Source organism: Engraulis encrasicolus, chromosome 7 (assembly GCF_034702125.1).
Source record: "Engraulis encrasicolus isolate BLACKSEA-1 chromosome 7, IST_EnEncr_1.0, whole genome shotgun sequence".
In the NCBI taxonomy this organism is placed as follows: domain Eukaryota; kingdom Metazoa; phylum Chordata; class Actinopteri; order Clupeiformes; family Engraulidae; genus Engraulis; species Engraulis encrasicolus.
In genome coordinates this window covers 55659039-55679038 of record NC_085863.1, presented here as the reverse complement: position 1 = coordinate 55679038, position 20000 = coordinate 55659039, and the positions used below count along the sequence as shown (strand labels likewise).

Here is a 20000-nt window from a genome sequence, read left to right as displayed (position 1 = left end):
TATTCGACTCCCGACCCGCCAGGTTGGTGGGGGGAGTAATCAACCAGTGCTCTCCCCCATCCTCCTCCATGACTGAGGTACCCTGAGCATGGTACCGTCCCACCGCACTGCTCCCCATGGGGCGCCACTGAGGGCTGCCCCCTTGCACGGGTGAGGCATGAATGCAATTTTGTTGTGTGCAGTGTGCAGTGTTCACTTGTGTGCTGTGGAGTGCTGTGTCACAATGACAATGGGAGTTGGAGTTTCCCAATGGGCTTTCACTTTCACTTTCACATCTAGAACATCTACATGCAGGTCTGAGAAGCCTGTAGCATTGTCCTACAGTACACTACACTAAGTATCTTTGAGTGAACAGTAGACTGTGGGTGTGGTGAGAGAGGGTGCCATGGCTAGGCTGTAATCTCATCTTTCTCTTCAAGGCTGTAATCAATGACAGCAGACGGCTATTCCACCAGCATTATAACCCCAATACAAACACACACATGCACACAAATGCATACAGTACACTGGTCAAAGACTGGGTTCAATTACAATTCTGAACTGCATTGTTCTTCGGTTTCATATTGTATATTACAGTGTCAGCTATGTACCTATTTATTCAGCAGTTTGGTCGTTTACACACACGCACGCACACACGCATGCACACACACAGAGAGCTAGTCTTACCAGTGTACAGACAGGCAGACAAGACTAGCACTTGTGGTGCCAGTAATGAAATCTGAGGGTTACAGAGAGGGGAGAGTGAGAGCATTGACTCTGTGTTGCACACATGGAGCTACAGTAAGTGTGGAGTGAGTCACAGCCAAACCACGTGAGATAACGCAGGATATGGATAACATAGGGTATGGATAACTGACACAGCTCTAATATCTTGTATCAGGGCCGCTGACAGCCTTGGCCAGGCCCAGGACAAAGTCATTTGAAAGCCCCCCCATACTGTATATAATGTAATGAGGAGCCAATTCTGGGCGCCCTCTCTGTCTGGGCCTGGGACAACTGACCCTTTATCCCCCCCTGTTGGCTTCCCCGTATTGTAATATGTCCCCAAGGTCATCTCAGCTTCCATCAAAGTGAATAACTCCACCGTGTATTCTTCCTCCCAACACATTCAACACAGGTTACTCCCCCACTGTCTAATGCACCTGTCTGAACACTGACTGCTAATAGCTACGTCACGTAAGTGTGGTGTGAGTCACCTTTAACTGTGTGAGATAACTACAGGATATGAGCAGAGAGGAGGGCTGTGTGGAAACACTGAGGTCATGACCAGCTACTGCCATGCATGTCACCTGGCCAACCGACCATAGACCAGTAATTAGGATCATTCTAAGGAAGCCCTGACGTTATGATCGGCCAAAAGTCACTTTAGAATATCTAACCCTAAATCACGTTATAAACACTTTATTAACATGTATTAATGAACTGATCATGAATAAAACATTTACAAATGTTTGTAAATTATTAAGAGCCAAACTACTGCACAGTGGAGTGGGAATCGACATCTACTGGATGAGTTTTTTGGAGTGTTTGCCTGATGAATCCTTCTATGTGTATATCCACATGTATGGTTCCATGTCTGTTGGTCTTTGGAGTACAAACCTCCAGGTCCGATGTAACTGTGCAGTGCCTGCTGTGTTAGCATAGTATTTCTTATTTACAAATATTTGAAACGGTTTTAATCATTAGTTTATTATTTACAAAGTGTTTATAAGAGTTTTTGGGGTAGTTATTCTAAAGTGTTACCAGCTATGCTTCCCAGCTCCCATCCTCCACTCCACTCCACTCCACCCACATCTATTCAACCAGCCAAACTACACTACCTGAACTGCCAAAGTCTATTTTTCACACACACACATGCCATGTATCTTTCATGTATTTCCATGTATTTTTAAGTGAGCATTCCAGCTTTCCTCTTTGTTGCACTGAGGATGGTCGGAAGAACCGGAAACATTCGGTACAACACTGGATAGCACTTTGTTTTTCTTTCCCATGCCTTAAAATTCTGGATTCTTCTTAATTTTGCATCGACAACAGCAAGTTCTTTTTTGACTGGACCAGCTTCCACGAAAGTGGAGAAATCTACCATACTCCTCCTCCTTGGACATTTGCTGCAACTTGGTTCATCGTCCCTACTGCCCTGTTAAACCTCAACTACTTTTTCATAGGGCATTAAAGGGACACTGTGTAAGATTTTTAGTTGTTTATTTCCAGAATCCATGCTGCTCATTCACTAATGTTACCTTTTTCATTTCAATGTTACCATCAAATTCTAAGCATTCATTATGACTGGAAAAATTGCACTTTTCATATATAGTCTAGGCAGAATTTCAGAAAATGTGCTTATTTAAGGTCCTGAAGGCAAATCATGTTAATTTTTGGTATACAACTGATTTAGGGGTATTCAAGGGTGCTGAATCCAAATCTGCTGTATACCGGGCGCAAAAATGTACGGAAATGCCTCAAATGGGCAAAATCCAATATGGCCGCCGACACCAGGTTAAAATCTCGCAATCCCTTTTCTTTTTGACTAAACAAGGTATGAATATGAAAATAAGACTTATTTTTAAGTTTTCATATATGGGGAACCCCATTCTGTCATCAGATTTAAGGTCAGATTTGAAGAAAATGCTTATATAATTGACTGGCAGCTTTTTTAAAACAGGGAGTCTCATATTGTCAACGATTTTTAGCATTATGATCAAACTTTCAAGATCCACAGAAAATAATTTCTGATGTCTTAGTGAACACCAATACTGCCAAAATCTGCACTGAACTGTCTACTTTCACCTGAAAAAAGAAGTTTGTGTCTACCTATTTCCATTCTTTAGTTACTGGCAGTAGAACATGGGATGACACGACCAAAAAAGCACTGTTTTTTGACCCAAAAATGCTACACTTCTGTGTCCATATTTTTGCTTGCAGGATAAAGTGTCTTTTTAGTGTTCATGTTTGGTTTACAGCATTTCCATGAGTTTTGAAAGATGCTTAACTTAAATCTGCTGTATACCAGGCTCAAAAAATCCCATAGTACCTCAAAATGAAGGAATTCAATATGTCCGCCATCACCAGAGATATACAGTACATGTCTGTGATTAAACAAGGTCATCTCTTAAATATATTATGCCAGCTATAGGTTTTCATACATGGGGAATTCATTGCTGTGCTCGGGTTTAAGATTTGGATGAAAAGACATGATTTAGACCTACATACATGTTTAAGACTGTTAATAAATTAATCATTTATATTGGAATATTTCCCCTATTTCAATTTAATCCGGCATTAATTAAATGTATTGGTCTTATATAACATACCATGTTTTCGAATAGGCCCCCGGTAGAGCCCATTACAATACGAACACTGTCACTGAAAAGACAACACTTACTACCCACATACACTACATTCACTCCCTCATCCCCACCCTGTCGCCAATCTCGATGTAAATAACAATCAAGCATAACATGGCAATGTTCGGACGGACCACACATTGAGAGAGTACATACACACACACAAGTGTGGCAGAGAAGACATTCTTATTGGAACAACAACGTACACATACGTACGTATACAGGCGCTTTAATATACACTCAGGCAGATTTCAATTAAATAATTGAGGCATTATACCATGATGAAATGTTTTCATCTCAAACCATCTCCCATGCTCCCATCTTTTCAACCATAAAAGTAAGTGCACACACAAGTCTGCCTAAATAATTGTTTTTATACAACTTTACAATAGAAATCACTGTTTGCCAATTTTATTGATGTGCTCATTCAATCTATGAATAAAGGAGGATTGAGTGGCGAGCTGATGTGTAGAATAGAATAGATTGGAATAAAATAGAATAGAATAGAATGGTGTTTGTCACTATGCATATGTTCAATGAGATTGAAAGCAACACACTTCAGAGCACACATTAAATTCACAAAACAGTTTAGGTGAGCAGAATATACAATTAGTAGTGCCAAAAAAAACCATGAACAGAGCAGGGAGTGCATAGGGTGTGTGTGTGTGTGTGTGTGTGTGTGTGTGTGTGTGTGTGTGTGTGTGTGTGTGTGTGTGTGTGTGTGTGTGTGTGTGTGTGTGTGTGTGTGTGTGTGTGTGTGTGTGTGTGTGTGTGTGTGTGTGTGTGTGTGTGTGTGTGTGTGTGTGTGTGTGTGTGCGCGCGTGCGCGTGAATATATACACAGAGGACATACTCATGTATTGGTACTCATGTCATACTCATTGGTATCCAAAAGTTATTGCATCGATTGTCTTGCTCAATGTAGATATTACAGAAGCGGTGGCCCACTCTGCAAACACAACCATTTTACATGGCTCGTGTTCAATATGTTGTGCTGTATCAATTAGTCTATTGCAGAACACCAGATGGATGGAAAGAGATCATTGGATTGAGGGATACCAATGAATGGTCATTCTGTGCATGTGTGTGTGAAATGTGGTTATGGCCCTTTGTTGAGTTGTTTGGTCCTTGCTTTGACACACCTATACCAAGAGAACAGCAAGGCAAAGAGCTGAGGACCCGGTTGGAGGCTGTCCTAGATAATGTTTTAGCTCTGTTGATGCAGCAGGAGGATTAGAGAGGGGCTAACTTTTTTCCTCTTGTAGGTGTGCCTCCTGAAGGCCACAAATATCTCTTTGGTTTTCTTTGCATTCAAAGATACAGAAATTATTCTCTGTATACCAGACTACCACCTTTTGCTGGCCACAGCAACTTCCATCTGGAGCTACGCCATAGGCATAGAGGTCCAAAAGAGTGGAGTTATTTAAAGAAATCCTTGCACTTATGACACATTTTGTGTCACATTTGTCTGCGCTTTAACTATTCACAGATTCGAAAAGTGACTCATTGGAGCAGTCATTGTTGCTGAAAGAACTACTTTTTTCACTTATTTAACTTCTCACCACCATACATTTTGACTGTGTCACATCTCTGAAAAATCAGTGATCCTGATTGGTTCTACGGTATTGTGGTTTGCGATCAGGGCGAATCCGAAGGATGAAAAAGTGAAGAAAGTGAAAGCCCATTGGGAAACTCCCATTGTCATTGTGACACAGCACTCCACAGCACACAAGTGAACACTGCACACAACGAAATTGAATTTATGCCTCACCCGTGCAATGGGGCAGCCCTCAGTGGCGCCCCATGGGGAGCAGTGTGGTGGGACGCTACCATGCTCAGGGTACCTAAGTCATGGAGGAGGATGGGAGAGAGCACTGGTTGATTACTCCCCCCACCAACTTGGCGGGTCAGGAGTCGAACCGGCAACCTCTGGGATGCAAGTCTGACGCCCTAACCGCTCACCCATGACTGCCCAGGATTATAGGTTATCTACTGTATGTAATGGAGTTGTAATCCCATGTGAGGGATCCAAGTGATGGGTGAAGCTTAGATGATGGAGCACACTGGATGAGAGAAGCACAGTTGTGTGAGGGACACCATGGGGGTGAAGTGCAAGTAAGGGGAAGGCAGCGTGATATTGACCATCACTAGGGTTGTGGGTGTGCTCTGACTGTCCCACTTATGATCCAAGCCCTTTGGAGTAGAAGTCAGAGCCCTAGGTTAACTTATTCTCAATTACCTCTCCTCCTCTCCAGTGATTTTGAAGGAGTTGTTCGCTTAAATGCGACAGCTATGTATGCCCAAGACAAATGTATCTTATTTGCAGCAACTGAATGACTCTATGTACTCCATACCTCTTCTTGCAGATCCAGAGGGGGATGAGGCACTCCTTGGGGCGAGCACAAGTTGTGATGTCTTTTCATGCTTCGTGAATGGCAGATACAGGAGTAGTGGGACTAATGCCCCATTCAATTTCATCCATCCCGTTTCAGTGACTGACAGGAGGACAGGGTGGAGTAGTATGTGATCCTGCCTCAGTACATTGGCTTGATAATGAGGGGGCACAATATGCCATTGTGTGGCTTCTGATGTAGATAGCAAAGACTCTATGACTAGGACTAATCACTGCAAAACAACTCCATAGCTTTCGCTACATCTGCAGCAAAAGTACAATGTAGTGCCTGGTGTTATGTAGTGTCTAAACATGTAGTGGCCAAATCACTGAGTAGGAGGAGCTTGATAATGACCGGAGATAGCCTAACTATCAAGAAAGTAAATATTTCACAATGACATCAACCTGTCTTTTGTTCCACCTTTCACCTTTCTACCGTTCAAGGATTTAATCTAAACAAGGCAATAAAATCAGCAGACAATAACTTCCCAAAACTAGATATTCATATTAGATGAAGGTACATTCAGGCATACAGAGTTATCTGTGTATATTTTTGTCATAATGGAAGAGGTGGGCTGAGGTGAACACATTTCATTGTGCATAAGCAATTGAAATAAGACAAAACATTTCAATAGAAATTAGCCTGTCAGTTAATTGGCATGAAAAACAATGGTTGTAAACATGAATTCAGACTACACTGAACTGCCTGACTACACTGACTACCTTTGATTATAATTTTAAATTTGATTACATACATTATTTTCCCATGTATGAAAAGAAAACATATAGCTAAACTTACATAATGTTTTTAAGAGTTCACCTTGTTTAATCAAAGATATGTATATCTCTGGTGACGGCGGCCATATTGGATTCCTTCATTTTGAGGCATTATAGGAATTTTTTGAGCCTGGTATACGACAGATTTGAATTGAGCATATTTCAAAACCCATGGAAATGCTGTATACCAAACATGAACACTATAAAATGGCACTTTGTCCTGAAAGAAAAAATATGGACACAGAAGTGTACTATTTTTGGGTCAGAAATCAGTGCTTTTTTAGAGGCGTCATCCCATGTTCTACTGCCAGTAACTAAAGAATGGAAATAGGTAGACACAAACTTCTTTTTTCAGGTGAAAGTAGACACTTCAGTGCAGTTTGTGGTAGTATTGGTGTTCACAAAGACATCAGACATTATTTTCTGTGGATCTTGAAAGTTTGATCATAATGCTAAAAATCGTTGACAATATGAGGCTCCCTGTTTTAAAAAAGCTGCCAGACAATTATATAAGCATTTTCTTCAAATCTGACCTTAAATCTGATGACAGAATGGGGTTCCCCATATATGAAAACATAAAAATAAGTCTTATTTTCACATTCATACCTTGTATAGTCAAAAAGAAAAGGGATTGCGAGATTTTAACCTGGTGTCGGCGGCCATATTGGATTTTGCCCGTTTGAGGCATTTCCGTACATTTTTGCGCCCGGTATACAACAGATTTGGATTCAGCACCCTTGAATACCCCTAAATCAGTTGTATACCAAAAATTAACACAATTTGCCTTCAGGGTTCATCTTTTGGGAAAATTTACCCTGACTAATATGAAAAGGGGGATCTTCTCCATGGTCCGCCATTTTGAATTTCCAGAAATAGGCATTTTTAGCTGCAAAAATGACTGTACTTGGACCATAATAGAAACATTAAGTTTATTACTTAGTAAACTTTTACACAAAGATAAAATTCTGCAATATAGGCAACCCAGTTTCAATTATCAGCATAGTTGCAGTACCTTTTTTGACCATTTCCTGTACAGTGTCCCTTTAAGTTATGATAGGCCAAAAGTTATGCTTCCCAGCTCCCATGCTCTACTCTATGAGCCCACATCTATTCCACTGACTAGCCCAACAACACTACCTGAGCAGCCAAAATGCATTTTTCACACACACACACACACACACACACACACACACACACACACACACACACACACACACACACACACACACACACACACACACACACACACACACACACACACACACACACACACACACACACACACACACACACACACACACACACACACAACGTATGTTTCATGTGTTTTTGCACAAGTGAGCACTCTAACTTCCACTTTGTTGCACTGAGGATGGTGAGAAATCTACCACATAATCCTCCTCCTGGTACATTTACTGTAGCGATAAGAGTGACAGTTGCGATTCTCTTCTAGTGTGCGGTGCACCCCGACACCAAAATCGGACACACAATCGCTAGTCGTGTAGTTTGAGCCTGGCTTTACTGTAACTTGGTTCGTGGTCCCCGCTGCCCCAATGTGCCTGACTGATGGGTGGTGCTAATTGGGATCAACTGGTTAGCGGAGAGGCTGTCGAAGGAGCATATGGCCGGATATTCACTTCCTGAAACTAGGACGTGTCCCTCCTCCCGCCTCCCGCTGATCCCATCTAGACGTGTTTTTACTAATGAAACATTGGTGTACATGCTGCTCTGTTACATCTGTGATTAGTAAGCCTATTGTGTGTATTCTGTGCTGTGATCATGTTGGTGACCTGCCCTTGACCCAACTCTGACAGAATTTGGACATCCTCTCCTCTCCTCTCCTCTCCTCTCCTCTCCTCCTCTCCTCTCCTCTCCTCTCCCGTGGCTTTGGCAGGAGAGTGGGTTGGATGCTGTGCACTGGACATTTGTATGGCAGTGGAACGGAGGGCCCGAGCAGGGCAGAGGGAGAGTGTGTGTGTGTGTGTGTGTGTGTGTGTGTGTGTGTGTGTGTGTGTGTGTGTGTGTGTGTGTGTGTGTGTGTGTGTGTGTGTGTGAGTGTGTGTGTGTGTGTGTGTGTGTGTGTGTGTGTGTGTGTGTGTGTGTGTGTGTGCGTGCGGAGAACGGTAGAGAGAGAGAAAGTGTTTATGGGTGTGTGTGAAAGTGAGAGAGCAGGGGAGAGAGAGAGAGAGAGAGAAAGCTGCTGTGTATATGAGTGAGAGTGTGTGTGTGAGAGAGAGAATATTCAGTCGTGCATGAGTGAGTGTGTGTGTGTGTGTGTGTGTGTGCTCACTACTGAGCGTGTGTCCAGTAATATATTGTCCCGCTGGGAGCGCTTGGCTAATGGGAGGGGAAATGGTCTGACTGACCTGCGGCCATCTGCATGTATCCGGCCAGCGTGCAGGCCCTCCTCTCGCACGGCCCGCCGGGGAGGAAGATGGTGACGATGGCCAGCAGGGAGCTCACCGCCAGCAGCGCACAGCCCCCCGAACACAGCACCGCACTCGTCTGGAAAACACACACGCAGAGATAGACACAGGTGAACACACACAGAGAAGAAATACACACACATACATGAACGCGCACGGGCGCACACACGCATGCACATACGCGCACACACACACACACACACACACACACACACACACACACACACACACACACACACACACACACACACACACACACACACACACACACACACACACACACACACAAAAAAACACAAACACAAACACACAGAGTCCATGTAGACACATGCACATGCACACAGTGTGTGTACAGATACGTACATAGACACATGCCCATGCACACGCACACACGGACGGACGCACGCACGCACGCACTCTCTTACACACGCACACATGCATACACAGGGAGAGAAACACACACGTTGAGAAACAAATTGATGATAATTAGCTATTTAGTTCAGACATTAATGAAATCATTTACAGCAGTAATATTTTCTTTTGCGCTAGTAATGCTAACACTGTTAATCATCTTAATGGAGAGAAATAGCAGTTGTGCTCCCAGAAATTCTGGCTATGCAGATTTTGTGAAAGATCAAAAGCATAAAATGTAATGAGAAAAAAAACAGCAAGACCGCTTTTATACAAGCACAATTTGAAAATATTTCAAAGCAGCACCATGAGCAAGCCGGAGTAGGTTTTACTGCTGTTACTGACGCCCTGTGTTCAAGTAAACAAAATACTGTAGTGGCTCTTTTTAAAAATATACAGTATATTTTTAAGGACTTTTTTCCATTTATTTGTGACAGGACAGTGGAGCAGAGACAGGAAATGAGTGGGGAGAGAGAGATACGGGGAATGATTGGCAAATGACCTGAGCTGGAATCGAACCCGGGTCGCCGGCGAAGTAACCCAGTGCCCTACCGTTTGGCCACGGCAGGGCCCTGTAGTGGCTCTTTAGTAAACCCCTTGCAACCTGTCACTCATTACCAGTCAGGACTGAAATCTCTCCTCCATCCACTGGCAGGCAGGCAGGCAGGCAGGCAGGCAGGCAGGCAGGCTGATCACTTAGCTAAATGATAAGTAGGTGGCAGTGAATACTGCTGAGCCCCATGGGCAGATGCAGTCTCCAACTATCAGAGGAGGAGGGAGAGGGAGAGGGATAAAAGTGCCGTCCTCGCTCCAGCACGTAATTAGTATTGACAATCTGCCGGCAGTGACACCAGGTGGCACGTGTGACACTCGGAGACGCACTCGCTCTGGGAGGACCCTGTCCTCTGTCACCGTGCAGCATTATACACAGAGGAGGAGCTCTATCACTGCTGGTAGGTCCTGTTGTTTGATCCTCCCTTCCTGTAACTCCTCTCCTCCGCCTCCTCACAGGGAGGTCCCCGTCATCACAGAGGTCCCCTGTCACAGAGCAGTGTATTGTATGTCTATGTGGGATCAGAGGATGGGGCTTTTTCCGCTTCCGCTCCTGGCCCTCTTTTCCTCCTCCTCCTTCTCACAGGGAGGAGAGACACAGTAAGACACACTCGCTTGTGGGAGGACCCTATCCTCTACCAAACCGATGGAGAGCAGAGGGGGGGCTCCTTGGTACTTGTCTTGTCCTCTCTTCCTCTTACTCCTCCTCCTCACCTGACAGGGAGGAAGGAAGCACAAGACACACTCGCTCTGGGACGCCCCGTTCTCTGTCACAGACTAGTAAAACGTGCCTTTGGAGGCGACTGGAAGCAGAGGAGAGGCTCTTCATCTGCTGAATACCTCCGACCTGCTCGTCATTAGCATCTTCCTCATCATCCCCCTGCATGGGCCCTCACAGGGAAAGATGAGAGCGACATGAGATCCACTGTCAGAAAGGGAATGGGCTCTTCTGTTCCTGTAACTACTCTCCTTATCCTTCTCTCCCATGGCTCCTCACATGGAGGAGAGCCGAGACACAGTCTCTCTGATAGAAAGCCTTCACCTAAACCTAAAATAACTAACGTGTTAGAGCATTTGGGAACAGAAATGTTGGTTCAAAGTTGTTTTTCCACACCACATCACAACACCAGGACATTCATCCAGCAGGTCCCACACAGTGAAATATGCAACATGATATGAATGTGACATTCACCTGCACATATTTTTGTTTCTAGTGTAACTGGTGTAGGAACACCAGCACTGTTCTGACTGGCCTAAAACCCCTTGGAAGGCATTTCTACTCTGTGCAATCCTCCAACACCTCATCGTCATCCTCCTCCTCTCTTCCTCCTTCCTCAATAGGGAGGGGGAGACGGGACATACCACCTCTGGGAGGCACTTCCTCTCTGTTCTCTCCTCCTCCCCTCCTCTCATCCTCCACTTCATAGGCAGGGAGAGATGAGATACAGACACCAAGACAACTAATGCCCTGGGCAGCTGAAGCCCATCTATCCCCCTCTGATCAATACATGCCTCTGCTAGCGGCCGACTCAGAGGAGCTAACTCATCCACAAATGGTACCACATGACAACAAAAACGGCTGTCCTGCTTCTCTTTTTTGAAACTAGGATTTCTATCATATACACCACAGACACACACACACCAAACGCAGAGTGAGACACACAGAATTAGACACAGACACTCACGCACTAATGCACCACAAGCATACATATACAGTAAATATAAACATACACGCACACAGACACAGACACAGACACAGACACAGACACAGACACACACACACACACACACACACACACAGACTGATACACAAAGACACACTAGTTGTCTAGCCAAAAGAAAGAATGTGAAAAGAAAAATAAGTAAAAAAAAAAAAACTTGTGTTTTTTCAGCACCCAACTCATTTAGTTAAAACTCATTTTAAGCTCTTACTGTAATAAAATATTAATAATAAAAACATGATTAATGATAACAAACTGTCAAAAAGCTGTGATAATAATTACCCAAAATTACGCAATCAACACATTGTCAGCAGGGTATACAAATTAACGCAGCACAGTAAACAATTCAACACTTAGAGAGTTGATATAACAAATCCTTGAGTGCACTGTATTTGGTCCAAGAGTACTCTATGTGGCTTGAATTAACACTGCGTTTTTTACTGTGTCAGAACCAGGGAAAACCAGTAAGTACTGTAATTCTCCTACTAAAGAGAAGTACTGCCAAGAGTTGTGAGGGTAGAGTTCTGTAAGCCAGGTACATGTGGTGCCTTTGAAGGGTGGGTGGGTGGATGCTGAGCCTGGCGTGTTGTCAGGAGCAGCAGGTGAATCCCTAGTGACGGGCCCCCGATGCTGCCGTTTGATCCCAACACAGGCCTCATTAGCCCCTCCTGTGCTCCTGTGGAGACCAGCTTCCTGTACAAGTCCCACTGAGGGCTCCCATCTACTCTCCTCCTCCAGAACCGTCCCCAGTCCCAGTCCCAGTGATGATTCTCCTCTCCTCTCCTCCTCCACATTCACCCCCAGTCCCAGGGAGGGTTCCCCTCTCCTCTCCTCTCCCATCTACTCTCCTCCTCCAAAACAGTCCCCAGTTCCACTGAGGTGTCTCCTCTCCTCTCCTCCTACACCGCAATCCCCAGTCCAAGGGAGGGCTCTCCTATGCTCTCCTCTCCTCCAACACATCCATCCCCAGTCCCACTGTTGGTCCTCCTCTCCTCTCCTCCTCCACAACCATCCCCAGCCCCAGTAAGGGTTCCTTCTCTCCTCTCCTCTCCTCTCCTCTCCTCTCCTCTCCTCTCCTCTCCTCTCCTCCTCCACATCCATCCCAAGTTCCAGGGAGGGTTCCTTTCTCTCCTCTCCTCTCCTCTCCTCTCCTCTCCTCTCCTCCACATCCATCTGCAGCCCCAGGGAGGGTTCTCCTCTATTCCTCCTCGATATGCTATTCCCTCCACTCCTCCCTCCCCCCTCTCCTCTTCCACTACTTCCACATGCTCTCCACAACCATGCCCAGTCCCAGAGAGGGTTCTCCTCTCATCTCCTCTCTCCCACTCCCTCCCCATGGTCTGTCTTCTGCTCGCTACTCCATTCCCTCCCACTGCTTCACTCCCACCTGCTGCTCTTACTCTACTTCCTCGTGTTCTGCTTCTTCTTCTCCTCCCTCCTTCCCCACCTCCCAGGGATATTCCTCTTCTTCTCTCGCCTCCTCTCTGTTGAATTTCCTTTTCTGCAACTACTGCTGAGTTGTATGAGCTTGTATGAGCTCAGAGTCTCAGATCGCACACTCCCCAGGCAAGCAGCAAGAAGAGAGAGAGAGCGGGAGAGAGAGCAGGAGAGAGACTATGAGAATGAGGCTAATGTAACAGGGAGAGTGCGAGAGTGGGAGAGAGAGAGAGAGAGAGAGAGAGAGAGAGAGAGAGAGAGAGAGAGAGAGAGAGAGAGCAAGAGAGAGAGAGAGAGAGAGAGAGAGAGAGAGAGAGAGAGAGAGAGAGAGAGAGGAAGTGTGCATTTATGTGAGAGAGACGATGTGCCTAATCCTCCATACATTAAGTGTCTTGCTGATTTCTTCACATGCATGCATTGACCAAAACAAGTGTGAATACACACATGCTTTGCAGACACATTTCAGAGCGTCACAATGATGGGGAAGTAGCTGCAATCAGATTATAAAATGCTCAACAAGCATGAGGGGAATCACTGGACTAATAGTGACTGGCTGGCTCATCAGGCAAAACTCTCTGCATGTCAGGAGTCACAAAATCCTCATCTGAAATCAGAAAATAAGTGAATAAAAAAACAGCCATTGACTGGCATGGAGCATGATTACATTGGCCTTGGGTGCTTGGATGGGAGGGAGAAGAGTCGTTTGATTGGTTGAGCTACCGCAGTAGGGAAAAGTACTCTTGATTCAACACGTAGATTTAATTTAACATCTTCTAGAGTGTATTTAGTCCCAGCTAGGCCTACTGTCTAAGTTTTAACACTGCATTTTTTACTGTGCAGAAGAGGGCATTCAATAGCACCCTGACCAGACTGTCAGCGTACTGTCTATGTGTAATTGTCTATGTCCACACCTTGAGTCTAGAGTCTATGTCTGTCTGCATGGTAAAGTAAGAAACGTAATTTCAATTCTTTGTATGACCAGCGCATGTAAAGAAATTGACAATAAAACCGACTTGACTTGACTAGTGCCGCCACACAAATTAATTTCACTACATCAATACAGGTCTGGTGCTATAGGAGCTATAACAGACTGCTCTGAAAACAATGAAGTGTGATTTGGCATTCCAGTCAATCAAGAAACAGAGGTGACACCATGACCAGCTAAGATGGAATCATTGTTATTCCATGATTACATGTGTTAACTTACAACCAAACACCAGCGACTGGTTTAACCCGTTAAGACCAGCTACAGCATCTGTGCAAGACAACCTTTGAAACGAATGCATAGTTAGCTTTAACGTTGACAATTATTTTAAAATTCCAGACCGGTTAGATCTTAGGGAGTGATAAAAAAGTACAAGGCTAACATGTAGTGAACAAATCCTAATGCTGTGAAGTCGACCAGTTTCCATGAAGTGAGAACAGCACCCAGCATCGCTCTGTAATCAGCCTCATCAAAAGCCCCACATGTGGACCAACCACAGAGATTGGAACTACTGATCTGTGTTGGGTGGTCGAGTGGTCTGGATGAGTTATCAGAGAGAGGCAGCATGCCAACATGCAGCGTCTTCCATTTTGATGAATAATTGACAAAGGCTTTTTTAACGATGCTCCAACGACTATCGATCACTCGAACCAAAGATCGCTTGGAAACCCCCTTGACGACTCCGCAGAGCCAAGGTTTTTCTGCTTTTAGGTGGTAGATCACAGCCTGTGATACTCTTCAAATGATTTGCTACCAATTATGCTACATGTATGAATTGATAAACCTATAACAAATTCCACACAAAGTTCTACATACTGTATGTACCGTACAACATGAAAGTGAAATCATATCTGAAAGAAGAAAATACACAGATTTTAGTGCAACTGTGCAAGTCTTGTAGGCCTACAGTAGAAAGTAACACTGTTGTTCTTTTGAGGCACGACAACACATAGATGGAGCACCACCACAGCTAAACATTCAGGGCTCTTGTATTATGGTGCAATGCAATGGTGACAAAGACAATAAGAGCTGTGCGAGGTCAAAACCGTCTTCACAGGCCATTATGCAGCAGCCAGCCACCAGATTGGCTGTTGATTACCGGACCACACTCCCACTGCATTGTCTCGCTGACTAACAGCCACGACTGCAGAGCTGACAGACTCCCTCAAGTCCCCACAGACAGACAGCCATCCCCAACAACATCATCAAGGAGGACAGGTTATCTGACGTCTCTATGAAACTGAAGAAGATAAAGGACACACACAGCAAATGTTACAGTATAAAAACACTTGGGAGAGTATGAGCAATACTATGAGTGTTTAAAGTTAGGGCTGTGTAATATGTCGAATTTATATCGTGATATCAATGTTGCTGTCAAACAATATTGAATTTCATAATATCGAGTTGAAACAATATTTTTTTCATTTGTCTTTACTGCCTAAAGGTAGGTTACACTAAGCGCAATACATTCCCCTCCACTTGAGCCATTGCGAGTACAGAGCAAACTTTATAACCAACACTCATGCAGAACACCACTGTCTGTTTCTCTATGGCCCTCCACTCACACTGCTGAAGGGAGGGAAAATTGTGTATTGTTTGCACACAAAAAAATCGTGATATCAATATTGACTGAAATAATCATGATATTGATTTTTCTCATAATCGAGCAGCCCTAGTGAAAGTCGACTCTGTAAAAATGTACATTGCAGGAGGGTGAGCCGACACCCAGCTGAAGAGAGTGAGGCGAGCGATTCCTAATTATTCATGTGCGTATCTGTGTGTCAGCTCCATGCAAATGAACACTTACCTGAGCTGACTGCTTACCTAATGTACCAACTTTACTTACACATCTGAATATAAATCACCCTGACACATTAAGGCTACACCGAGAAGAGGCCGCTGCAGTGCTTTATGGGAAGGCTGGCTGATTCTAGAAAAGATTCAGAACACGTGCAGAACCTTGTAGCTGACGTACAATTCTGACTGCCATAACACAGTATGGCAATGCATTTTCTTCGCCTGGTCTATGTATCTACACAGCATAATTTCTTTTATATACAGTGTGTGTGTGTGTGTGTGTGTGTGTGTGTGTGTGTGTGTGTGTGTGTGTGTGTGTGTGTGTGTGTGTGTGTGTGTGTGTGTGTGTGTGTGTGTGTGTGTGTGTGTGTGTGTGTGTGTGTGCGCATGTGCAGTTAAATGTGTGTGTGTGTGTTGGCAAATCAATTAATGGGTTAATTTGACATTTTCTGCTCGACTTTCACATACATCTACAAGACTAATACGCCCATTTAAAAAAGTTTTTTGCCCAGACAGCTGATATGAGGGAGAGAGGAGCGTGTAATGATGTCGCTCCAATTACATGCTTGGCTATTTAAATGAAGTCTAAGTATCAGAATGAACTTGGCTGCTGTATTGCCTTGTTGATGGCGCATTTGAAAATGAATGGTACTCATTATCAGACGTGCAAACATTTACTTGCCGAGGAGGAGCCGCGTGCGATATAAACACCACCACCCACCATTACTGTAACGGGAAGATGGGGAGTCAATTTGCTATGAAATTGCGTTCTAACTGTGCTGACTCTTTCAGAAACAGTCTCCTGAATGGATGTTAATTAGTTACTTACGGTCCCCAAAGACCAGCGCATGCGTGTGTCAAGATGGTGGAGTGGGAGGCGGGAAACAAAAAGGCAATAGCGAACATTTCTTTACTCACTTTAAAACGCATTAAGGCAGACAAACTAGTCATCTGCAGTCTAGCTTAGGGCCTTGTGTCACCGCAGTCTACAGGGAGGCCTGTCGAGTATAGGGACGGTTAAAAGAAGTGACAGGACGCTTGCACAAAGAAGCACAAACACTGAAACAACTCCTCATTATATTCACCATATTACTGTATACCATACACACGGATGTGCCTCCCACAAAAATGTTTACTGAGCATTTTATTTGCTATCGGCTTTCTTTCCATTATCTATACAATCCAGTCCATGGACGGTATGTGAGTGGGCAGGTCATTACAGCATGAAAGCCAGTGTAGGTGCCTGGTACTGTAGGTACTATCTTGCGTACCTGTAAAACCCCAAGATGCCAAACTGAGTCAGAGTAAGACTTCAGCTTCAGCTGCCAGCCTTTGGGGTGCTTAGTGCCATGATGCAGTCATTGTTACTAAGGGACCGTTCGTTATTTATTTTTGGGGTCACCGGTAGAAAATACCGGAGGGTCGTGTCATTTTTTTCATTGCTGCGGGGAGGGTCATCAAGTTTTTTTTAAGCTTGCTAGGAGGGTCATCCAAAAATGTTTGGCCCATTTATTACAAAAAGCATTCCAAAGTAGCCTACCTTGTTTGTTTCGATGTAACATAGCCTCAGAAACGGCCCTTTCGTTAAACAGCGTTAGTCAATCAAAAAATAAGGTAGAATAAGGCTATTTCTTAATTCTCCCTAGGGGAGGGTCATGCATTTTTGGACAGCGTCGCGGTGAGGGTCATCAAAGTTTTGAAGCTCGCTAGGGGAGGGCCATGCAAAATTTGACGATCAAAGGTGGTCATCTTCCAACGACCCCGAAAATAAATAATGAACAGTCCCTAAATTGCACCTTTAGATTAGAAGTGCAGTTGGCGGTGCTGATACTGTGTTTCCTTGAAGGATTCTTGCCAGATCTGGCCAATCTCCATGAATCCCCCACACATGAATACCTTGGAAGTCCAATGGAAGTCACATGGTAGACGGGTCAAAGGTGTTTTTTTGGGGGGCTCAGATGTCAGGTGGCGCAATGGCATCCAATGCCCATAAATTAATTCATAATTGGTGGTTGATATGCTGCAAAGAATATACTTAGATGTTCCACTAAAAACAAACAAACAATCAAAATCCATGAATACTGGCACTGGCTGTCGTTGCACCGCCCTGACGTGCTACTGCTGAAACGTCACTGACCAATACGCATGGAAGAGGAGAGAAATAATTGTCTCCTACTGTATTGCATCTGCTTTGAGCGAGTGCAAACCATATCACTTGCTTAATTCTCAAGCCAAACGCATAACATCTGATATCCCTGCAGATGAAACCACCACAGCCGATGAACAGGAACATGAGGCATGATTGGTTATCGCTGCCTTTGAGAGCGGTCCAAAGTTGTGAATGTCTCACTGGTTCTCAGTTAGACATTCACAGGGCACTCTGACAGGGAGGGCACTAATACTGTGCCAACACAAAGCCCCATGACATCATCCCTGCTTCACGTTGTGATCAATTCACACCTTTCACAAAGGTTCTCCTATCCTCTCTCTTCTCTATCCGCACCTGACATTGAAATGAAGCAAATCAAATAGTTCTATTTCAGGCTTTAGTCATTCTCTCCTCTTTCATCTCTCCCTGAAAATGACTTTCCATCTGCTCTACAGTATCTCTGACTCTTAGTCACTGAGAAGCAGTTATGAAATAGGATAACAATTAGATTAGGAACAAAGCTTTTATCGCCTCTAGACTTCCTGCATGTGATAAAGTGACCCATATGTACAATACGGGAGGTGCCCAGACGAGTTTCTTCATTTACGTTGCTCGCAAGTCCCTGAGAGGCCATAAGTCCCTGAAACGCCATGAGTCGTTGCTGTCCAGCAGACACTTTGTATCTTTAGTCATTGTAAACTAAAGTATAAATCAGTACTATTGGTCAGTCTCTCCATGAGTATATATGTATGATAAATTATTTCATAATCAACTTGAATGTTGAAATGTTCATTTATTTAGAAAATAAGTGATTTATAAATAAAGAAGTCAAAAGCAGTAAAAAGTGAAGATACAAGGTTTCTGCTGGACAGCAACGAAGTGCTGCTTCTCTGGGAAACTGTTAAGAAGCTGTGTCTGACACTGACAATACATACATGCACGTCTGCATCCCAAATATGAGGTTTATACAGTGTTAATCAAATTATGGATAAGGAATTTAACTGACTGCAGAGTGTTTGGGTTACTATTAATATCCTGGTCTACAATCAAATACTGGATATTTTGTGGTCTTGTTCCTTATAGAATTCTTTCTACAAGTGTATCATCTGGTTACCACCAGCAACAACATTCTAGAACTGTTCTGCATGAGGTACCGCACAGATTATCCCATGATGCAACATTTTTACAATTACGGATGACACATTTTTTCTCTACCTGAAGAGCAATGAAATGACAAGATGATAGCTGTCCTTCAACATGTCAAAGCAGACTTTAATAGAGAGCACTCTAGCATGAAATTATTTCTGTCTAAGGATTTAATATTTCAGTCATGTTTTTGTGAAAAAAGTGCTTCTCTGGTGTAACGTGTGACATGTCACATTTGGCATGTGGATAGACAAAAACATCAAGTTGGGTTACTGAGGACAAATCACCAAAAAACGAATGTTTTGACTTCAAGATAACAACACCTTTCAAAGGCAACAAGACTGCTTATGTAAAGGGCCTGTTGTTGGTGAATCATACAGTGCACACTTGTGAATCATCTATCCTTTCATCTGTGGACACCCACAGATCCTGATACTCTGGTTCTTTCCAAAAATCCTCCCATGACTAAACCTTTATGGACTTGGGTTTCCCATACAAAGAATACCTCATAGCTGTATGGGCTCCATAACAGTTGCCCATGCATTTTCCCAGGCAGGGAGGTGAAGTTGGGGGGACAAAGGGGTCAGTCATCTCGGGCCCAGGGAGAGTGGAGGCCCGGAATTAGTTCCCCGTTACATTGTACGTGCTGAGTATCGAAGGGGCTTTTCAGATTACTTTGTCCCGGGCCCAGCCAAAAAGCTGTCAGCGGCCCCTGTTCCCAGGGACAGCTACAAAACTGTAGAGTGAGATTTCCCCCTTCTAAGCAGGGTGGGGAGTGGGGAGGGGGGTGTAATCCTAACCTGTTGTCTGTCTGCACTGTGGAAGAAATACACCTTCTGTCGTTCTGTTGTTATACTATAGACT

At 44.1% G+C, this 20000-nt stretch overlaps 1 protein-coding gene across 1 annotated transcript in view; it reads right to left on the bottom strand.

Annotated features, from left to right (window-relative positions):
* The window catches only part of LOC134453216 (LHFPL tetraspan subfamily member 7 protein), a 225600-nt gene that overhangs the window by 174610 nt on the left and 30990 nt on the right, over positions 1-20000 (bottom strand). The window contains exon 2 of the mRNA XM_063204053.1: positions 8879-9017. Within this exon, the coding sequence (XP_063060123.1) occupies positions 8879-9017 (139 nt within the window). The remainder of the gene's footprint in view (positions 1-8878; positions 9018-20000) is intronic.